The sequence below is a fragment of the Dromiciops gliroides genome, chromosome 2 (assembly GCF_019393635.1).
Source record: "Dromiciops gliroides isolate mDroGli1 chromosome 2, mDroGli1.pri, whole genome shotgun sequence".
Lineage (NCBI taxonomy): Eukaryota > Metazoa > Chordata > Mammalia > Microbiotheria > Microbiotheriidae > Dromiciops > Dromiciops gliroides.
In genome coordinates this window covers 516,831,096-516,853,940 of record NC_057862.1, presented here as the reverse complement: position 1 = coordinate 516,853,940, position 22,845 = coordinate 516,831,096, and the positions used below count along the sequence as shown (strand labels likewise).

The following is a 22,845-nucleotide window of genomic DNA, read 5'->3' as shown; positions in this document are numbered from 1 at the left end:
CCACCTAGCTGCCCCTAGGGAGAGTTTTCATTAAAAGTGCTCAAAAGACTTGGGAAGACCTAGGCATCCAAGAAGGTGGAGTTGCATTTTTTATTAAATTTTTTTTCAATAAACAAAAATCCAACTTCTCTCCAATTCCTAACCCACTGCAAAAGAGAAAAATAGCACCACCATCCCCTTTACAAACATGGATAATCAAGCAAAACAAATCCCCACATTGGCCACACACACTCTGAGTCCATCACCTATCAGGAGGTGGTATCTCTGGACTCATGGTTGGTTGTTGTGTTTATCAGTGTTCATAAGCCTTCCAAAGTTATCTTTACAATATTTTTGTTATTATATAAATAATTTTACCTGGTTCTACACACTTTACTCTGTATCAATACATAAAAGTCTTCCAAGGTTTCTCTGAAACTGTCGTCTGTATCATTTCCTATTGTGCATTGTCTTTTCTTTGTGTATAGTGGTATTCCATCATATTCATATACCAAAGCTTGTTTAGCCATTCCTCTATTTAGGGCCAACCCCTCAATTTTCTATAAATATTTTCATACATAAGGATCCTTTTCCTCTTTCTTTGATCTCTTAGATTTAGTAGTGGTATCACTGGATCAAAGAATATGTATGTGCTCTTCCTCCTCCTCCTCTTCCTCTCCATCACCACCACCATCATCTTTCCCCTCCTCCTCTTCCTTCTGCTGCTCCTGCTGCTGCTGTTTCCCGCCCCCCCCCCCACGCCTTGGAGTGGACCATCCTGGTGCCTCTTTTGTGAAGCAGTGATTGAGGAGACCCCTGGATTCTCCATGGCTGACGAAAAGTCGAAGGAGGGAGTCAAAACTGAAAACAACGACCACATTAATTTGAAGGCGGCAGGACAAGATGGTTCGGCGGTGCAATTTAAGATTAAGAGGCACACACCACTTAGTAAACTAATGAAAGCCTATTGTGAACGAGAGGGTTTGTCAATGAGGCAGATCAAATTCCGATTTGATGGGCAACCAATCAATGAAACAGACACACCTGCACAGTTGGAAATGGAGGATGAAGATACAGTTGAGGTATTCCAGTAGCAGACAGGTGGTGGTTACTAAAAAGAGGACCTGCAACTCTACTCCAGAACTGTGCTCCCAAGGAAAATAATACATTCACAATTAGAAAACCAAAATTTGGTTCATCCACATCCTGACTACTGCAATATAGTTTTTTCTCTTCTTTGATTCCCTTCCCCCATTCCTTTATTGTGCATAAAGTAATTGGTGTATGTGCACAGGCATAATGCGTATTTTTTAACTAAATGTTCGATGGTATGTTTTAATCAACAGCAAATGGAGATGGGGAGGGGAAAAACAAACTGGTTCTGTGAAAATATCCCTTTTCTCCATTAGTGGCATGCTCATCCAACTTTTATCTTTATATTCCAGTAAGTTATTTTGCTCTCACTGTTCAACAACAACAAAAACACAAAAAAAAATCCTTGCATACTTTGTTTGATTTGATAATTTCAATGTTTTTCTTTTTATCATTGTAAAACCAAGGACTATTTTATAACTTTTTGTACGTAGCTGTTAAATGTTGGACAATCTCTGTCTCTCAGTAGGGATAAATTACTATAAAGAAATTGATCATAGATAGTTTCCCCTTCAAGTCAAACATCTTGTTGTTTAAATACACTTCTTGTTTTAAATAAATTTTTAAAAAAAGAATATGCACATTTACAGCTTTTGGGGCACAGTTCCAAATTGCTTTCCAGAATTATTAGACCAGTTCACAGACCCATCAGTAGTACATTAATGTATCTGTTTTCCCACAGCATCACTAACAATGTCATTTTTCTTATTCATCAACATTGCCAATCTGATGAGTGTGAGGTAGAACAAAAGTTATTTTTATTTTCATTTTTCTAATTGTTAGTGATTTAAAGCATCTTAGGGGGTAAAGTTTATTGATCACTTACATTCTTCCTCTGAAAACTGCATATTCATATCCTTTGATCATTTATCATATCATATATCATAGAGAGATGTGGGGAATGGTAGAGTTGCATCTTCATTGGAAATAGTTAGGAAAAAGTTTCCAGTCATGAACCCCATGCTGTTTGTGTGGCTCCTGATTTTATCCAGTCTCAAGATCCTCAGCCATCCTTCTAAAAGTTCAGTGAGTGGTATGGCCCAGTCCTGACCAAAATAGTGAACTTTCCTTCAGTGGCCCCAGTCTTCTCATTCAATATTCTTCCCAACTGAGCCACTGACATCCTCTCCCCACCTCATTCAGTTCACTCACTTAGTGCCCTCATCTTTCCTCCCACCCTCCAACCTTCTTTGAAACAGAATTATAGGGGCAGCTAGGTGGTGCAGTAGATAAAGCACTGGCCCTGGATTCAGGAGTACCTGAGTTCAAACCCAGCCTCAGACACTTGACACTTACTAGTTGTGTGACCCTGGGCAAGTCACTTAACCCCCATTGCCTCACCCCCCCCCAAAAAAAGAAACAGAATTATAACAGTTCCTTATCTTCTCTCAGATTTGAATGTAATTGCATCCAAATTTTGAAGCTTAAAAAAAGGAATTCTAATAGTGGTGAGCTGGTAAAGGAGATATTTTAGCCACAGGAGGATTTTCCCTCAAATTATTCATTGAAGATGGCTGTTGATTCCTTCCATGCACAAGGCTATTCCTAACACATGATATAGAGCACTATATAAACAGTACATACTATAGTACTGTATATATCTCTCCTGGAGAGAAGATGAGTAAGTCAATAAGTTTGCAAGCATTTATTATATTCTAGACTACTGTGCTAAGTGCTGGGTATACAAGAAATTGGAAAACAAATAGTCCCTCGAGGAGCACATGTTATAAGGTAGCATGCACAAGCTACATACAAACAAGACATATACAATATACAAGATAAATTGGAAATAATACCAGAAAAGGCTTGTTTCAGAAGATCAAATTTTATCTGAGATAGGAAGTCAGGAAGTGAGAGGAGGGAGAGAGTTCCAGGTATGAGAGACAGCAAAAATGCAGGCAGGAGTTGTAGTGTTTTATGCAAGGTATAGCAAGAAGGCCAGTGTCACTGCATTGTAAGAATATAAGAACAAGCCAGGTATGAAGGGAATGGAAACGTAGGGGTAATTATAACTGGTTTTTACATAGCTCTTAAAGGTTAGCAAAGAACTTCGTATTTGTCATCTCATTTTATTCTCATAAAAACCCTATAAAGTGTTTATGACAGTTATTATTACTAAAAAAAAAAAATGAAGCTCAGAGATGTAAAACTAATTTGTCCAAGATCCTATATTTAGAGAGTGTCGCTGGAGGGACTTGAACCCATGTCTCTCCTAACTGCAAGTCAGTAGTCTCCTGATCTTGGCCTTATATTGCCATGCTTCTCATGAACTGCCTAGAGCAGATTCTAGCTAGGATGACCTCATATTGCTTATGTGGCTGATATTGTCCAGCCCCTAGGCCTGTCTACCACTCCTACTCCCCTGTCATCTATACAGACATTTCCCAGAGAGAGACCCCTTGCACAAAAGCCAGAAGTTGTGTGTTGTATGTGTGTGTTTTTCTATCAGTTAGGACTTTCAGATAGCCTCTTCCCAGGCAGGAAACCCATCACTGTTTATTGCTGCTTTGATAACACAGACATGAGGCTCTTCCCAACCGGGAGCACTGCTGGTGAACCCTCAGCAGGGGGCTCATTGGCAGTGGGCCTCTAAGCTGGAGCATCTGGGCTTCCGGATCATCATGTTTACAAGGCAGGGCATAAATCTTTTAGTACCCACAGGCCAATTCAGTGGGTAAAACAGTTGCCATCACATATGTCTGCTGGAAAGTCTCTTTTTGCTTGTGTTCCCTGTGACTTTTGAGTAGGAATGTACCAGAATGGGACAGCATAAAATGTGATTACACAGCTCTGGCCCAAAGTGAACTTGTGACTTCTAACATCCTCTACCGTCACTGTCTACAGAATACCAGATCATCCCAAGACAAACAGGAAAGGATGGCAGTCTCAATGGGCAACAACATTCCAAGCTTTACTGTAGTTCATTCTCATTAAATTTGTGAAAGGAAAGTGTTTTGCAGATAATTGAGGCGAAGTTCCTTTTTGCTCCTGAAGTGGGCAGGAAGAGATCACCAGATTCAGAATCGGGAGGAACTTGAAATATCAACCAGTTCCAACTCCCATTTAACTAAGACTTAGAGTGACTATTCCAATACACACAAATTAAAAGTAAAAGAGCCAGGATTCAAATACTTAGCCTCTAAATCTAGTACTTTTTCTTCTACATCTTAGTCTATCCTAATCTATCCATTGCCTTTTGTCCTCTTTTTCCATTTAGTTTAAAAGACAAACTGAAATAATAATGCCCCGTGTTTGTATAGCATCATTCTCTAAGATGCTTATGGTATTCAGCAGACATATTCTAATTCAGCCTTACTAAAAGAAAAAGGGAAGCCTTTTCCTTATCTGCCCAAAAAAGCAGAAATTGGGTATTATTTGCTTCCTTCGTGTCCATCATGTTTTTAGACATGGGCCCAGAAATTTAGATTTATTTCTGGGTCTCACAACAAATCAGATCAATTCCAACAGTAGATCATCTATTTGGCAGCCATAAGTGGTAAGTGCAGGGAGATTGGGGGGTGGGTAGGCCTTGTCTTTAGGGTAGCTCTCCCTCCCAACACAGTCAAGGATAATTGATTTAGAGCTGGAGAGGACCTTAGCAATTATCTAATCCCATCATCTCATTCCATAGAAGAAACTGAGATCCAGAGTAAGGAAGTGACTTGTTCAAAATAACATAAGGACTAAGTAGCAGAGCTAAGATTTGAAACAAGATCCTATGACTCCAATATGGAATATGGTTTTCAGTTCAGTCATGTCCAACTCTTCATGACCCCATTTGAGGTTTTCTTGGCAAACTTACTGGAATGGTTTGCTGTTTCCTTCTCCAGCTCATTTTTCAGATGAAGAAATAAGAAAAATAGGGTTGAATAATTTACCTGTGGTCACACAAATAGTAAGTATCTGAGGGTGTTTTTGAACTCAGGAAGATGAGCCTTCCTGACTCCAGGCCCAGCATTGCATCCACTGTACCTCATAGCTGCCCCTATGAAACCCATTGCTATTTCTCTGGTCTAAACCATGCTAGCAAATATTTTGAGGCCCTCTCATCATCAGTGGATGAGTTCTATCCTCTGCATTTCTGGCCATCAAATTTTACCTGTTTCCTAATGTGGTAGCATACAGTTCAATGACAACACAAGAAATCTTCATTAGCTTGGTTTTGTTTTATTTTTCAGTTTCAGGCTTTGAGCCCTGACAAAATCTTTATCTCCTGGAAAGAATTTAAGCTACTATCAACCATTTTTGCCTTATGATACCAGATTAATAACTGAAAACAAGTTTTGAAAAGGAAAGAAGGAAACATGAAAAATTGAAAATCTGAGGGAGATGGGGAGGTGGATACAATGAGTGGGAAAGGACATAGAATGGGAAGGCTGAAGAGTGAAGGCAAACTTTGCTAACTTCACAATTTTAACCAAGGTAGAGAGCCCTGATATTCCACAAAGAATTTTGTCGTAGAAGCAGCATGGTCCTCCTATGTAGCTGATGCTACTTTTGTAGCAGTGGGTGATACAGATCATATTCTATGTTTCTGTGATCATTGTGTGCCATGCCCTAGACCACAGGTTTAGGACTGAACCATCTTGTATATGTTTCTAAGTAAATATTGGAGTCTCATAGACCTTGCTGTGTATTCCACAGCGCTATGTTTTTCAGAGGGGTGACCTTAGGTAACAACACAGAGATGGCACTTTACAATAAAAAGAGCACAGGTCTTGACTTTAAATAGAGGAAATATTACAACAAAGACATTTCTACAATCCCCCACAACACCCATTCTGTGCAATTAACAAAGGATTCTTTCTTAAAGAAGAAGACGGCCTAAAGTTTGACGAAATCAGAGAATCTCAAAGGCCTCAAGGTCAAGCATTGCTCAAACTAATCCTCATATAGCATGAACTTAAAGACCTTATTGCCCTCTTCTGAATGCTCTCGAGAAAATCAATATCATTATTAATATATGGTATCTAGAACTGACTATTCTAGATGTAATTGGCCAGGACAGAATTCAATGGGACTATAACTTCCTTCATACTAGAAACTATATCTCTCAGAAGAGATCATATTTGCAAGGTACCTAACACAGTGCACATAGGAGGCTCTTAATAAATGCATATTCCCTACCACCCCCACACCTTATATATGTAACAATTGGAATGACACCACCTGCTGGAGACTTACTGTAGGAAAGCTCTGCCATGAGGAGAAGGCGCCTGAGGGCAAGACATGTGCCTTTTCTTTGGCGTCAGGAAGTGATGTTTGCTTGTGGGCAGAAGAGGGGGCAAGGCTTGTGCTCTGGCTCTCATTTGTGAGGGCTCTGGTGGAGAGCAGAGCTAAAGAAGTGCTCTCCCTTTAATAGATAGATGAATCTAGGCCTTTCTCTCTCTTCACCAAAGTCTTATTCTCCTTAATAAATGCTTAAAAGTCTAACTCTTGCTAAAGCTTATAATTTATTAGCGACCACTCATTAGATATTCTAGACAGACTAGCTAGAATTTTAGCCCCTTACATATGGACCCCAAGATCAAATTAGTCTTCTAGGCTTCCCAAAACACTTTTGGGTTTGCAGTTCACTTTTTTTTTTTTTTTGGCAGTTCACTTTTAAAGAATCATTTTCAGATGGACTAGTATCTATCCATAGTTCCTCTAACTTGTATCTCTATCTCATATCTATGAAACTGATTTTTGAACCCAAATGTAAGCCCTTTCATTTATTTCTTTTAAATATCTTGTTGATTTGGCTCAATATTCTAGATTGTTAAGGCTTTTCTGCATCTTATCTCTGTCATGTAGTGCATTAGCTAACGCATTTAATTCTGTGTCATCTGAAAATTTGATAGGCATGTCATCTTTACCTTTATCCAAGCTACTGAAAACAATGCTAAATATATCAAGTCCAAAGTGAGATCTTTGGGGAGTTTAACTGAATAACTCCAAATTCACAAAGGGTCCAGTCATTCAACCAGTTCCAAATATAACTAATAATACTCTCTTTTAGCTCACATTCCTCCATCAATGTTACCATGATAGATTTTGTCAAATGTTTTGCTAAAATAAAAGTAAATTATGTCACATTTTCTTTTGGCAGTAACTTTGTTTTTAAAAAAGACATGAAAATTCTAGCAAGGAGATGACAGCAATAAGTCACAAGGATCATACATTATGACCAGGTAGGATTTATACCAGGAATACAAGGCTGGTTCAATATTAGGAAAACTATCAGTATAATTTATCATATCACTAACAAAACCAAAAGAAATCATATGATTATCTCTATATGTGCAGGAAAAAAGCCTTCAACAAAATACAACACCCATTCCTATTTTTAAAAAAACACACTAGAAAGCATAAGAATAGATGGAGCTTTCTATAAAATGAAAAGTAATCTACCTAAAACCATTAGCAAACATTACCTGTAATGGGGAAGAACTAGAAGCCTTCTCAATAAGATATGGGCTAAAGGATGGATGCCCATTATCACCACTATTGTTGTTATTCTTGTTATTATTTTTCTTTCATTCTCAAAGAGGACCATGACATTGGGGTGATGTCATGATTTGTAGTGAATTGAATTTAAGTGAGGGAGGACTGTGCAAGGTCACCAATCTCTCATCCAGAGCCATCTAGATCCAGTGGCATGATATATATCGAGATGACTGGGGATTGCCCCAGATGTTTAAGGCAATTAAGGTTAAATGACTTGCCCAGGGTCACATAGTCAGTAAGTTTCTGAGGTGAGATTTGAACTCAGGTTCTCCCAACTATAGGGCCAGTGTACTATCCACTGTGCCACCTAGCTGCCCACCACCACTATTATTCAATATTGTACTAAAAATGTTAGCTATAGCAATAAGACAAGAAATGAAATGAAAAGAATTAGAACAGGCAATCAGGAAACAAAACTATCATTCTTTACAGAAAATACAGTTGCATACTTAGAGAATCCTAAAGAATCAAGTAAAAAACTAGCTGAAATAATTAACAACTTCAGCAAAGATGTAGGCTATTAAATAAACTCACATAAGTCAACAGCATTTTTATATGCTACCAACAAAGTCCAGCAGAAAGAGATGGAAAGAGAAATTCCATTTAAAATAATGGTAGACAATATACTTGAGAGTCTACCTGCTACACAAATACAGTAACAAAATACTTCACACAAAGTCAAAACTAAACAATTGGAAAATATGAATTGCTTATATGTAGGTTAAGCCAATGTAATAAAATTACAATTCTACCTAAATTAATTTACTTATTCAGTATAATACCAATTAAACTACCAAAAATTATTTTATAAAGCTAGAAAAAAATAAGAAGAAAATTCATTTGGAAGAACAAAAGGTCAAGAATATCAAGGGAACTAATGAGAAAAATGTGAAGGAAGGTGGCCTAGCAGTACCATAACTTAAACTGTATTACAAAGTGATAATCCATAAAAACAATCTGATATTAGTTAAGAAATAGAGTGAGAGATAACTAGAATAGATTAAGTACACATTACATAACAGTAAATAACCATAATAATCCAGTGTTTGATAAACTCAAGTTTTGGGGACAAGAATTCACTATTTGACCAAAACTGCTGGGAAAACTGAAAAACAGTTTGGCAGAAACTAAAGACCAACATCTTTTACCATATACCAAGTTAAAGTCAAAATGTATACATGATTTAAACATAAAAGATTGATATTGTGGGCAAATTAGGGGAGCATGAAATAGTTTACCTGTTAGATCTATGGAGAGAACATTCTATAAAGTAACTGCAATATTGTATAATAATCAGCTATGAATAACAGCTATTCTCAGCAACACAATGATCCAAGACAATTCCAAAGAACTCAAGATGAAAAATGTTATCTACCTCCAGAGAAAGTACTGATGGAGTCTGAATGCAAATCAAAGCATACTATTTTTTGCTTTATTTTTTTAGTGGTTTTTTCTTTTGGTCTGTTTTCTTTCACAACATGACTAATATGGAAATATGTTTTACATGACTGCACATGTATAACCCATATCAAATTGCTTATCTCAGGGAGGGAGGGGAGAGAATTTGGAACTAAAATTGTTTTAAATGAATGTTAAAATTGTTTCTACATGCAATTGGGTAAAAATAGAACATTATTCAAAACAAACAAAAAAATTTAAAGGAAATGAGGCTACTTTAGCAAGACATTCTTGATGAAACCATGCTGGGTCTTTGCAATTGCTTCGTTTTCTAGCTATTCACCAACTTTCCATTTATGTTCCAAAATTTTGCTAGGAATTGAAGACCAGTTCACAATGCTATTTTTTTTCTCAATTCCATTCTCTTCCCTAACTTCCCAATTACTATTGAGGGTACTACCATCTTCCCAGTCACCTATTAACATTATAGGTGGGTTTGAAGGAAGGAAAATGAAAAATCACCTGAATTAATATATTACACAGAACTACAAACCTCCAGTGAGGCCTCTTAGTACTTCTGGCTGGTAGTTCTTTTCATGAGTGTAGGCTGATTCCTTTTTGTAATTCCACAGGTTATTATTTCCTCAGGCAACTGCCACTTGACCCAGAATGACCTCTTCATCATGCTGCAATCTAAACCATAGATCACAAAGGATAGAATGTCATTGGAATATATTTTCTAACCAAGCCTCATCTTCATTTGCCTTTGCATTAAACAAAAAAGAAATCTTCTTCAAGCACCCAGACCCTAAGTGCTAATGTAATGCAGAAAGCTGGCAAAGGCCCTCTATGCATGACTCTGACTGACTGTGTAGTTTCTTGCTATGTGATTCTAAGAGCAGAAAAAAAATACTCTTTGAGAAAATCACAGTTAAGGAAGTGAGGCAATCTGAGATAATTTTACATAATGCACCTCTAAATTGCAAAGAAAGGGGGAGTGAGAAAATTTCCTGTTATGTCTTTCAAGCCAGATGCCCCAGAGAATAGCTACAGAACACTAGAGATACCTAGAAATTAATTGAAGACAAAACCCAAGAAAGAAGCCAACAATATAATCCATGTTCTCTGATGTCAATACACATGTTGTACTACCCATCTTCCCACCTTAAGCTTGGGTCCCCAGGAAATTATCCTAGATTCTTGGTACTTTGTGGATGAAAATATTCATAGGCCTCAACTCATATATTCTCTTTTACTAGTCAGCCAGAGGGGACAAAGTTCAAAGAAAAGTATTTAATTAAATACTAAAATAAGAAAAGTAGTAACAAAACACCATACCCACCCACTATAAACCTAGAGTTAACTCTCTAACAAACATCCTTAGTGTAGAAGAAAACTAGAAGAAGATCACAAGTAGAAGATCACAATTAAATACTAAAATAAGAAAAGTAGTAACAAAACACCATACCCACTATAAACCTAGAGTTAACTCTCTAACAAACATCCTTAGTGTAGAAGAAAACTAGAAGATCACAAGTAGGGTATACCACAAGAGGAGCACATGTAAGCAAGGTATCTGCATAAAATGGTGTGCATATACTGGGGCAGTTCACCCATCTAATATTATAGAGCTGTTTGCCTTACCATTGCCACCATACTCCTTTGCTTCCTACATCAGTTGGCCTTCAACAATCCAGCTATCTTCAGATCTATCTAATATTCTATTCAATAAGGTTCCCGTAGTTGTTTTCCCCAGCAATGGAAGGTTTCAGCTGTGAGTCATTTCTCCTTTAGCAGGAAAGTAGCAGATATGAAGGCTAAGATCACATTTTGAGTCCTCTATCCTTTGACATTATCAGTTCAACTTTTAATTATAGTCAGAAACCTATTTCAGTTTCCAGTTCTTTTAAGCCTTTGACAGAAGCAAATATTTTTAGGGTTCTACTTTCTCAACTATAAACTGAAATTGGTGAGAAAACAGCTTTACCTTCAGCATGAACTGAGGCTAGTTAGTAAAATTAAGGGTATCATAAAGATATTTTTATTTGTTTTTTAAGATGTATTGGGGGAAAGTGTTAAAGAAGAAATAAGATTGCTACTGGGGGCAAATAGGATGCTGATAACAGATACTGGAGGAGAAAGTTGCTTACTTCTGATTTCCTTAAGATTTTTTGCCAAAGAAAACAGTGTTTGGACTTAAAAGCACTAAACAAAAAGGGAAATTAGGGAATTGGTATGTAAGATTAGGCGGAAGATAGCAAGAGAACACCTACCTGTTCTTCTTGAATTCAATCAGGTGCAGATGAACCATGTTGTTGTTCGGCTGTTTTTCTTTTTCTTTTTTTTAATAATTGCAATCAATTTATTAAAAGAGATGATTGATTAGGCATCTGCAATGGTGACTTCAACTTCTACACCTGGTTCAATGCTGATAGAAGTGAAATGCTTCACAATGTCAGAAGGACTATGTAAATCAATGAGACATTTGTGGATTCTCAGCTGGAATCGATCCCAAGTCTTAGAACCTTCACCACAAGGAGTTTTTCTAGCTGTGATTCGAAGTGTCTTGGTGGGCATTCAAACAGATCCCTTCACTTTCAAGCTCTTTGGCTCCTCTAATCAGGTCAGCATACACCTTCTCGAGTGACTTCACATTGCGGCTGGTGAGGGTGATCTGGATCCCGTGAATGGCCACTTCGGGCTCCACAAGCGTCTTGCCGGTGTCCTTGAATGCCATGGCAGTGGAGCGACTTCCTGACCGACATATTCCTCAGTGAGAGCGAACAGCGGTGAGTCAGGAGGAGGAGAGACACGAAATGCTGACTCCAAGCAGCTGCAGCGATGGTACCTTCACCAAGGAGCTGTTCAGGTGTTTTTCAGTCATGGCTGACCATTTGGGTTTTGGGGGCTTTTTTGGAAAAGTTACTGGAGTGGTTTGCCATTTCCTTCTCTAGATCATTTTATAAATGAGGAAACTGCGGTAAAGAGAGTTAAATGATTTGCCCAGGGTCACACAACTAGTGTTGAAGGCCAGATTTGGACTCTTCCTGACTCGAGGCCTGGTAGTATAAAAGAACTGGCAGTTGTCATCTTCGAAAGATTTTCAGACACCTACTCTATTCCAGACACCCTGAAAAGCACAAACCCTCCCCCGCAATAAAACAGTCCTTCATCTCAAGGACATCCCCCCACAGTTGGGGAAGACAACACAAAAATAACTATGTTTTAAAAGATATATACAGGATGAAAGAGAGGATACTAGCTTTAAAGGGAATTAAGAAAGGCTTCCCACAGAATGTGAGATACTAGTTAAGGCTTGAAGTAAGCCAGGAGAGAGAGAAAAAGATGGAGAGTATTCAAGGCATAGTGGACAGCAAGGAAAAATGCCAAGATTTGGGAGATGGAATATCCTATGTAAAGAACAGCGAGAAGGCCAGTGTTAACTCATCAAAGAGTACATGGAAGTGAATGAAATACAAGAAGACTGGAAATGTAGGAAAGAAGAATTCTATAAAGAGTTTTAAAAGCCAAACAGAGAATTTTATATTTGGTCCTGGAGGAAATCTGGAGCGACCAGAAGTTTATTGAGTAGGGAGAGGATATGGTCAAGCCTGTGCTTAAGGAAGATCACTTTGACAACTGAGTGGAGTGTGGAGTAGAGTGAAGAGGGACTTGAGGCTTGGAGATCAACCAACAGGCTATTGTAATAGTCCAGAAGTGAAGTCATGAGGTTTTATATCAAGGTCATGAGAAAAGGGTATATAGGATAGAAGTCACAAAGTCTTGGCAACAGATTGAGTATGTGGGGTGAAAGTGATGAGTTGCAGATGGAATCTAGGTTGTGAGCTTAGATGACTAGGAAGATGGTGATACCTTTGACAGTAATAGGAAAGTTGGGAAGAGGGAAGAGTTCTAGGGAAATGATAATGAGCTTAGTTTTGGACAAGTTGAGTTTAAGATGTCTAAGGGATATCCAGTTTGAAATGTTCAATAGGACATTAGAGATGTGGGACTGGAGGTCAGCAGAGAGGTTAGGGATGGGCGAATATATAAAAATCATCAGCAGATAATTAAATTCATGAGAGCTGAGCCATCAGTTAAGAAGGATGAGAAACAAGAATAGCAATGTCATGAAAGCTTAGAGAAAAGAGAGTATCAAGGAGAAAAGAATGATCAGCAGTGTCAAAAGCTGAAAAAAAGTCAAGAAGGATGTAGCCTGAGGATGGGCCATTAAATTTGGCAATTAAGAGATTATTGGTAGGAGCGGCTAGGTGGCACAGTGGATAAAGCACCAGCCCTGGATTCAGGAGTACCTGAGTTCAAATCCGGCCTCAGACACTTGACACTTACTAGCTGTGTGACCCTGGGCAAGTCACTTAACCCCCATTGCCCCACCAAAAAAAAAAAGAGAGAGAGAGAGAGAGAGATTATTGGTAGCTTCATACAAATCAGTTTCAGTTGAATGAGGTCAGAGGTTATATTGAATAGAGTTTAGAAGAGTGAGAGAAAAGGAAGTGGGGCATTTATTGTAGACATCATTCTCAAGGAGTTCATGAAAATGAGGAAAGATATAAAATTATAGTTTTGGAGAACAGACAGATCAAGCGAGGGGTGTTTTGTTGATGTTGATAGAGGAGACATCATTTGTGTAGGCAATGGAGAAGTGGCAGTAAACAGTAAGAGCCTGAAGATGTAACCAGTGTCCCAAAGCCCAGTGATATGAGACCCTCTCTTTATTGGTGGTGATGAGTGCCCTGCCCTGTGTGAAAGGCAGGGAAGAACTGACAAGAGGTAAGAACTGCAGTCTTGACCGACAGTCCCCTTTTGGGTACTCTTCAAGTGCAAATACCCCTTTAGGACTTTCCAAACAAGAATTTTCTTTCTGCATGGCTTCAGGAGAGAAGATGAAAGAGGCCAAGCCCACTTCAAGTTGCTGAAGGAAAAAATACTCTGGGAAGATATGAGAAAAGTGGGTAGGTAGTCTCCAGCATATCCTTATTCCTAGCTTGCTACTCTAGAGATTTCAGGGAATTTTCCTCTGGATGAGATCCAAGACCCTCTCTCTTGCTTGAGCTGAGTTATACTCCCAGTGAAAATAGCTCCTTCATTCTTTATTGTCTGGTATATATTTTCTTATAGATACCTTTTATGATTTCTGTTTTTCTGCAATTTGGATAAATGGGTTTCTTTGCTATTTGCTATGTATGTTTATAGTGGAACTGGTATTAGGTGGGAAAGGAGTCATGGCTTGATTATAGAATTTAGGGGTCTCCTCCCCCTCAAAAATGACAAAGCTATCAAAAGTTAGATGGAACCCGATATCCCTTAGACTAACAATGTTTAAAGGAGCAGATATACTTTGAATCCAATATCCCACTCTGTCTGGGGAGAGCAGAGTGGCCTCCAGCCCCAACTTCCTACTTCCCCTCCTGGCAGGAATGAAACCCTTGGAGAAAGGGGGTGGCAGGGAGAGAAGAGGCTACTGATGTCTATTCTGCCTTCCCTTCAAGATACACAAGGACAGCCCTAGCCACACATGGTTCCCCTTTTGCTACATGTGTGGGGCCCACACTTTCTCTGCTTGCTACAAAGATAATTGAGAAAGGGGGAGATAACAAAGGGGACAATCTGCTGGAGAAGACAGGATGTAATGGGATGAAGGATTCATAAAGAAAGATTTGCCTTCACAAAAAGGGCCAGCTCTTCATGTGAGACAGAGGTCAGGGATGAGATTAGGGTGGGAGGTATCTGAGTGCTGGGAGATAGGGAGGAGGGGAAAAAAGGGAGCTTTCAGTGACCAGGCTCAATTTTTTTCAGTGAAATATGAGTCAAAGTTCTCAGCTGAAAAGGGGGAAGGAGAGTTATAGATAGTTTGAGGAGGGATGAAAGGGTTGAAAAGCCACTGTAGTGAGTGTGAGAGTGAATGTTGTTGTTTGTCTTTCATTCTTTTTTTTTTTTTTTTTTTGCGGGGCAATGACGGTTGTGACTTGCCCAGAGTCACATAGCTGGTAAGTGTCAAGTGTCTGAGGCTGGACCTGAACTCAGGTCCTCCTGAATCCAGGGCCAGTGCTTTATCCACTGTACCACCTGGCTGCCCCCTGTCTTTCATTCTTGAAGAGGAATATGACATCAGGGAGGTGATGTCATGACTGGCACTGAATTGGATTTAAGTGAGGGAGGGCTGTACAAAGTCACCAGCCTCACTCTCTCCTTCAGAGCCATCAGGGTCCAGTGGCAAGATATACATCAGGATTACTGGAGACAGTCCTGGATGATTAAGGCAAGTGGGGTTAAGTGACTTGCCTAGGATCACACAGTTATTAAGTGTTTGAGGTCAGATTTGAACTTGGGTCCTCTTGACTCCAGGGTCACTGCTCTATCCACTGTACCACCTAGCTGCCCCAGCAAGAGTGAATAGATTAAGGAGGTATAAATGTTTTGCAAGTCAGTAAACATTTATTAATGCTTTCTACATGTCAGGCACTGTGCTAAGCCCTGGGAAACAGGGTAAAAAGCATAGTCCCTACCCTCAAAGAACTTACATTCGAATGGGAGAGAAATGAATAGGTTGATACAAGATATATACAGAGCAGAAAAAAGGTATTCTAAGAGGGGAAGGCATTAGCAATTGGGAAATTGGGGGGGGAGCAGAGAACCAGGAAAGGGTGTTTGCAGAAGATGGGATTTGAGCTGTCTTGAAAGAAGTCTAGAAAACTAACATGAAAATGAGGGAATGGTATATTCTAAGTATGGAAGATGGCTAGTAAAAAAGCCAGAGATAGGGGTAGCTAGGTGGTGCAGTGGATAGAACACTGGGCCTGGATTCAGGAGGACCTGAGTTCAGGTCCAGCCTCAGACATTTGACACTTACCAGCTGTGTGACCCTCGGTAAGTCACTTAACCCTCATTGCCCTGCAAAAAAAAAAAAAAGCCAGAGATGAGAGATGTAGTATCATATCTGAGAAAATTCAAGTAGCTCAGTACTTCTAGAACATAAAGTATGTGGAAGAGAGTAAGGTATAAGAAGGCTGACATGGTCAGACTGGGAAAATCATGTTCGCAGCTGAGTAGAAGGTGGAATAGAGTGGTAAGAGACTTGAGGCAAGAAGAACAATGATAAGACAAGTTCAATAGTCCAGGTATGGGGTGATGAGAGCATGAACCAGGATGGTGGTAATACCTGCTCAAAGGAGAGGATGTGTGTGAAAGATGTTAGAAAGGTAGAAACTACAGGACTGGGCAAGTGATTGCATATGTGGATGAAGGGAGAGAGAAAGTGAGGAATCAAGGAAGACACCGGGGTTAAAAGCCTGGGTGACTGGGAAAATTACCTTCCACAATAATAGGAAAAATAGAAGAGAGGAGGGCTTTGGAAGAAAGATAATGAGTTCAGAAAGGAACACATAAGTAGGTTAAATGTTTGGAACTATCACATTAAATATATATTTAAGTATAAAACTCAAACTCAGTTCAGAAAATCACTGTTTCATATTATATATATATGTGTGTGTGTGTGTGTGTGTGTGTGTGTATGTATATAGGTGAGGCAAGTGGGATTAAGTGACTTGCCCAGGGTCACACAGCTAGTAAGTGTCAAATGTCTGAGGCTGGATTTAAACTCAGGTCCTGAATCCAGGACCGATGCTTTATCCACTGCGCCAGCTAGCTGACCCTTTATACTATATTTTAAAAGTTTACATTTTACTTTTCTAGATTTTGAGTTGAAAAGAACATTTGAAGCAAGTGAGTGAGAACCTCTTAATGAAATAGAATTAAGTGGTGTGGTATGGTATACTAATTTATATAGTATGATTTAAAAGGAGTTTTAAAAGATCACATGGAACATTTAAAAAATGTGGTAATATGCATCTCCTTATCTCCCAAAGATGGTTTAAAACAAATCTACACATGAGATGATGAATGTGAAGTGCTTTGAAAGATGCTATATACCAGATCTCCAAATCATCCAAGCACAAATGCACATTGCTAATTTTCTGCTGGCCCCAGTAGCTACCTCCTACCATACAACTAACTTCCTGCTGCCACTTTTGTTGAGTGGACAATTTGCCAAGGGGAACTGGGACTTAGGCCCAAACCCAGATTCTGAGAAGCTCAGCTACAAAAACACCTCTCCCAATGAACCTTTGCCTGATTCCTCTAAACCAGGGATTCTTAAGCTTATTTATGTCATGGATTTCTCTGAAAATCTGGTGAAGCCTGTGGACCCCTTCTCAGGAAAAAAAATGTTTTAAAATGTAGAAATTAAATGTAGGATTAAAAAGAAAACCAATTATATTGAAATATAAAAATAAAATATAAAAAACAAATGTGACACAGTAATGTCTGTTTATTATACACTAAGTAAGATGGTATATTTAAATACAGACAAATTAAGGTTAAATTTTGTATTTTAAAGACATGTCTGTATGAAAGTTGCTATTGCTTAGTTTGAATAGAACATTAAACTATTGGGTGATCTTTGACAAAGGCAGCTAAGTGATGCAGAGAATAGAGCACTGTACCTGCAATCAAGAAGACCTAAGTTCATACTTGACCTCAGACACTAGCTGTGTGATCCTAGGCCAGTCTCTTAACCGGGTTTGCCTCAGTTTCCTCATCTATAAAGTGATCAGGAGAAGGAAATGGGGTCTCCATTACATGACACTCCAGTGTCTTTGCCAAGAAAACCTCAAATGGGGTCATAAAGAATCAGACATGATTGAAACAACTCAACAACAACAATCTTTGACAATGAAAAGCAAGACCACTTTACCAAAGCTCACAGGTGCTCAATCTGTGAAAAGAGTTGTATTTGACCAAAAAACAAAAAACCTTTTGCATTTCCAAAATGCATATGGCCGTTGAAATTTCCTAAAGAGACTCACAAAATAAGAATTAATTTTCGATGACACCAGTTTGCATGTGCTAAACAAAAACAAGGAGGTGACTACGTTTAGAGATGTCTGTAGTTTCAGCCAGCTACAAATTGAAAGGAAATAGTGAAGCACCGGCCCTGGATTCAGGAGTACCTGAGTTCAAATCCAGCCTCAGACACTTGACACTTACTAGCTGTGTGACCCTGGGCAAGTCACTTAACCCCCATTGCACTGCAAAAAAAAAAAAAAAAAGAAAGGAAATAGTGAGGTTGCCAACCCCCTGAAGAGCTGCTTTACAATGTTAAAAGAAATATTAACTATTCTAGAGCATCTCACATCATTTGCAATAGAACTAAGAGCAATTTGTTTCGCTGGTCCAGTCCACAAACCACCTTCAACATTTTCAATGCACGTGGCTTTACTCAAAGTCTCTCCAATGATGCGAAGCTTTTTTGATTTAGAATCCCATAGGGAACTTCATAGGATTATTCCAAAAAAGGCTTGTGCAAATTGTCAGATACAAGTTTTAAAAGAATCCTGACTTTCTAATTGAAAAAGAAATTGCATCTTTAGATGCATTTTCAGGATGACAAATGTGATGTGTTCTTTCAAATTTTCTGGATTCTTACTTCACAAAAATTTTAAGGCACAAAAACGCTTTTTGTTTCTTGTGTCCCATCTTGTTTGTTAATGTAAGTTAACTGCTTCATTCATATCTTCATTATATTTTTTCTTCAACATTTCAACTTAAATTGGGTCTGTCTGTAAAAATACAAAATAAATCTAAAACAAAATACTTGATTCAATTAATATTTTTGGGAAAAAATGTTTTGTATGTTTTTAAAAAGTAATTAAGCAGTTAGATAGGGCAATGGATAGAGTACTAGATCTGGAGTCAGGAAAACTTGAGTTCAAATCCTGCTTTATACACTTACTATGTGACCTAGGTCAAGTCACTTAACCTCTGTTTCAGTTTCCTCAATAGTAAAATGGAGATAATACTAGCACCTACCTCTCAGGGTTGTTGTGAGGATGAAATGAGGTAATATATGTAAAGTACTCAGCACTGTGCCTGGTACATAATGATTGGTTGTTGTTCTTCTTTCTGGAAGAGGACTCAAATGGCATCACTATGTTAGAGTCAAGTTACACTGTGTCCAACTGTGGCTGATCAGACCAATATGAGCTCAGAAGGCTCTAGCACAGGTCGGGCACAAATAATCTATGTGAACATTTGGGTTGGAAAATTCTCTGGATTTGCACATCTCATGTCTCTTTTGAGCTACTTTAATTCTACTTTGATCATAGAGCCAAGACCTTCTCTGATGACGGTATGCCATGCTGGGGGGGTCTTCTGCCATTGTCTTCCATGTCATGTAATCAATTCCATAGTTCTTAAGAGAGACCTTGAGAGTGTCCTTATGTTGCTTTTTCTGACCACCATGTGAGTGCTTGACTTCTGTGAGTTCTCCATAAAAATAGTCTTTTAGGCAAGCATACATTTGGCATTTGAACAACATGGCCAACCCATCAGAATTGTGCTGTCTGCAGTGGAATTTGAATGTTTGGCAGTTTAGTTCAGGTGTCTGGTATCTTATACTGCCAGGTGATCATCAGAATCTTCCTAAGATAACAAGAGGCAGCTTGGTAATGAAATGGATAGATCACAGACCCTGGTGTCAGGAGTACCTGAGTTCAAATCTGGCCTCAGACACTTGACACTTACTAGCTGTGTGACCCTGGGCGAGTTACTTAACCCCAATTGCCTCACAAAAAAAAAAAATATCAGAATCTTCCTAAGACAATTCAAATGGAAGCAATTCAGTTTCCTGGCATGGCACTGGTATACTGTCCAGGTTTCATTAGTATACAACAATGAGGTCAGCACAATGGTTTTATAGACCTTCAGTTTGGTAGTCAGTCTAATAGCTCTTCTTTCCCACACTTTCCTTTGTAGCCTGAGCTAGCTCTGGCAGTTTGTGCATCAACCTCATTATAAGTGTGTACATCCCTGGGAGGTATACCGCCAAGGCAAATGGATTTATCCACAGTATTCAAACTTCTGCATTTGCTGTAACTGATAGTTGCACATATGGATGCTGTGGTGCTGGCTGATGGAGCACCTGTGTTTTCTTGGTATTGTTAGGCCAAAATTATCACAAGCAGCAGAGAATTGGTTCATACTTTGTTGCATCTCGGCTTCAGAGGCTACACTGAGTACACAATCATCTGCAAACAAAAAATCATGCACAAACACTCTTTCCATTTTAGTCTTGGCTTGTAGCCTTTTCAAGTTGAAGAATTTACCATCAGTGTGGTAGCTGACCTTGATGCCAGGTTTGTCCTCACTGAGAGTCTTTGACAACATGGCTAAAAATATCAGGCTAAAAACATGGGAACAAGCACACAGTCTTGTTTCACTCCACTGGTGACCAGGAAAGCGTAAGAGCATTGTCTATCAACCAGAACCCTGGCAAGCATGCCTTCATAAAATTGATATAAAATAATAATGAACTTCTTTGGGCAACCAAATTTTGACATACTTTTCCATAAGCCCTTACAAATGACAGTATCAAAGGCCTTGGTCAGGTCTACAAATGTTGTGTACAGAGCTCTGTTCTGCTCTTGGCATTTCTCCTGGAGTTGTTGGGCAGCAAACACCATATCAACCATTCCTCAACCCTTTTAGATGCCACACTGGCTCTCAGGTAGATGACCATCTTCTAGGTGAAGGATCAACCTGGTAAGGAGGACTGTCACAGGACAATATATTTCCTTTACCTTTATAGAGATGGACAATGGAGGTATCCAACTCCTGAGGAATAACCCTTTCTTGACATATAAGCTAAAAAATTTGTCAACTTTTGTATGAAAAATGGACCCCCAACCTTTCAAATCTCAGCTTGAATAGAATCAGCACCAGGTGCTTTGCCACAAGAGACGAGTCTAATGGCATTCAAAACTTCTTCAGTTGGAAATTTGTCTAGAGAGGGTTTGACTTCAACCTGTGGTAAATGATCAATGGCTTCAGCATTGATTGATGATGTTTTTTTGGGAACACTATGGAAGTGTTCAGCCCATCTCTCTAGGATCATGTCCTTGTCACTAATCAATGTGGCTCCATCAGCACTGAGTAGTTGAGATGCACAATATTTGGCCCATAAATAGCCTTCAGGGCATCATAAAAGCACTTTGGATTGTTACTATCAGCATAAAACTGAATTTTATCTGTCTATTTACTGAGCCAAGAATACTGTATCTCTCTAAGCTTTTCTTGTACTTTATTTTTGATGGAGTTAAATATTGCCTTCTTAGATAAAGATGAAATATCCTGCTGGTTTTTTTCATTTAGCAGCTTCTGAATTTCCCCATCATTTTCATTGTGAGAAATGGGTAGTTGTCTCCTCTCAATGTGGATATAACAGTCAGTCATACTCCCCCTGACCTGTTTGTAGGACAAAGGTCTCAGATCCCCTCCTCCCCCTCAGGTTAGCAAGGTCACATGGTTCAAGGAGCACTGGTCTCAATAAGGTCCTCTCCAGAGTTGTGTCCATATAAGGAAGTATAAGGTCCACTCCTGAGTTATGCCCATACAAGGAAGAGGGGTGGGAATACTGCGTTCCGATTAGCTAGTTTTTGCACGTAGATTGTAACCCCACCAGTGATGAAAAAGGGGAAGGTCCATTCAAGTTAGAGACTAGGGTATAAAACAGGGCCTGTGAGCCCCCTTTCTGGGCATCCACTAGCTGCACACTAGGGTGCCTCCTTCTCATGAGAAGAAAATAAAGCCTTTGTTACCTCGCTGCTGAGTTCCTGAGAATTATTGAGAAGAGGATGGATTTTTCCCTCACATTTATCAAACCAGATTCAAATCTGGTTTGTGAGTATTCTGACAAAGAGGAGCAAGCGCAGTGCTGTACACTAAATCTCTGAAAGCTGCCCACTCCTCTTCTGCTCCACTGTTGCAAACCATGTGTTGCCACAACTTTTCCTCCAAGTTTGCAAGAAACTGTTCCCTCACAGGGTAGCATGGAGGGTGTGTTCAGGGAAGACTAGTACCTCTGGTGTGAGGGCTGCCAAGCCCTTTTATGGGCTGTTTTTCACCTTTGGTAACTACCTGATCTACCTAACTCTCACCTGTGGCTCCAAAAAGCTGTGGCATGTGCAGCAGCCATCCCATTGTTTCAGCGAGGCTGAGGGTAACCGAGGGGTCTCACACCTATCAGTGAGTTAGTGGGGTGTCTACCCCAAGCATGTGAGGACTTTCTGTGGTAGAATGGGTGGAAGAGAACAATTTGTTTCAACAGCTATGAAGGCAGCTGAAGCAGGTACTGTGGAGCACTTAGAGCTTGGTTAGACACTGAAGATGCCAAGGTCATCCCCTACATCTGGAGCTATCACCAGCCATCTTGACTCTGTCCTGCTACTGGACTGTGATGACTCTGGAAGAGAGAGTAAGGCTGATGACTTCACGCAACTCTGTTTCACTTAAATCCAATTTATACATGAGTCCAAAGACATTACCCATTCCATTTTACCATGTTTACCTATCTCAAAGTCCTATGGTGACAGGCAAGTGATGAAGCAGCAGGTATAGATACACTGGGAGCTGTAGTCACAGCCCTGCATACAGGCAGCCTAGGCTGCAGGGTCGAATTCCTACTGGAAGCAGCAGTGGAATTTAGCAGCCCTCTGGGTGTCTGAGCAGCCTTTTGAGAACTGCCCGGCTCATCTCCTGGTGCAGGGAAGATCCTAGAGAAGGTGCCCCAAATTGTCTGTTTACCCAACCCTAGCCTGATTACTGCTACATTTGGGGACCCCACCATGTGGTTGAAACAAACCCAAAAAAGTACAAAAACTTCTACAAAGATGATTCATTTCGCTCATCATCGGTACATGGAATGTGCACATACTTAATGACAACACAAAATCCAGTAGATCTGAAAGACAG

At 39.4% G+C, this 22,845-nt stretch overlaps 2 protein-coding genes across 2 annotated transcripts; one reads left to right on the top strand and one right to left on the bottom strand.

Annotated features, from left to right (window-relative positions):
* The first annotated feature begins 806 nt into the window (after positions 1-806).
* LOC122742892 (small ubiquitin-related modifier 2-like) lies at positions 807-1,073 on the top strand. Its single transcript, XM_043987466.1, has 2 exons — positions 807-960; positions 1,018-1,073. The coding sequence occupies exons 1-2, from the start codon at positions 807-809 to the stop codon at positions 1,071-1,073; spliced, it is 210 nt and encodes a 69-aa protein (XP_043843401.1).
* Positions 1,074-11,400: 10,327 nt separating this feature from the next.
* LOC122743304 (40S ribosomal protein S20-like) lies at positions 11,401-11,759 on the bottom strand. Its single transcript, XM_043988157.1, is given in 2 exon segments — positions 11,401-11,620; positions 11,622-11,759. Coding segments are annotated over 2 exon segments (354 nt in total). The 5' UTR covers positions 11,756-11,759.
* Between the last annotated feature and the right edge of the window lie 11,086 nt (positions 11,760-22,845).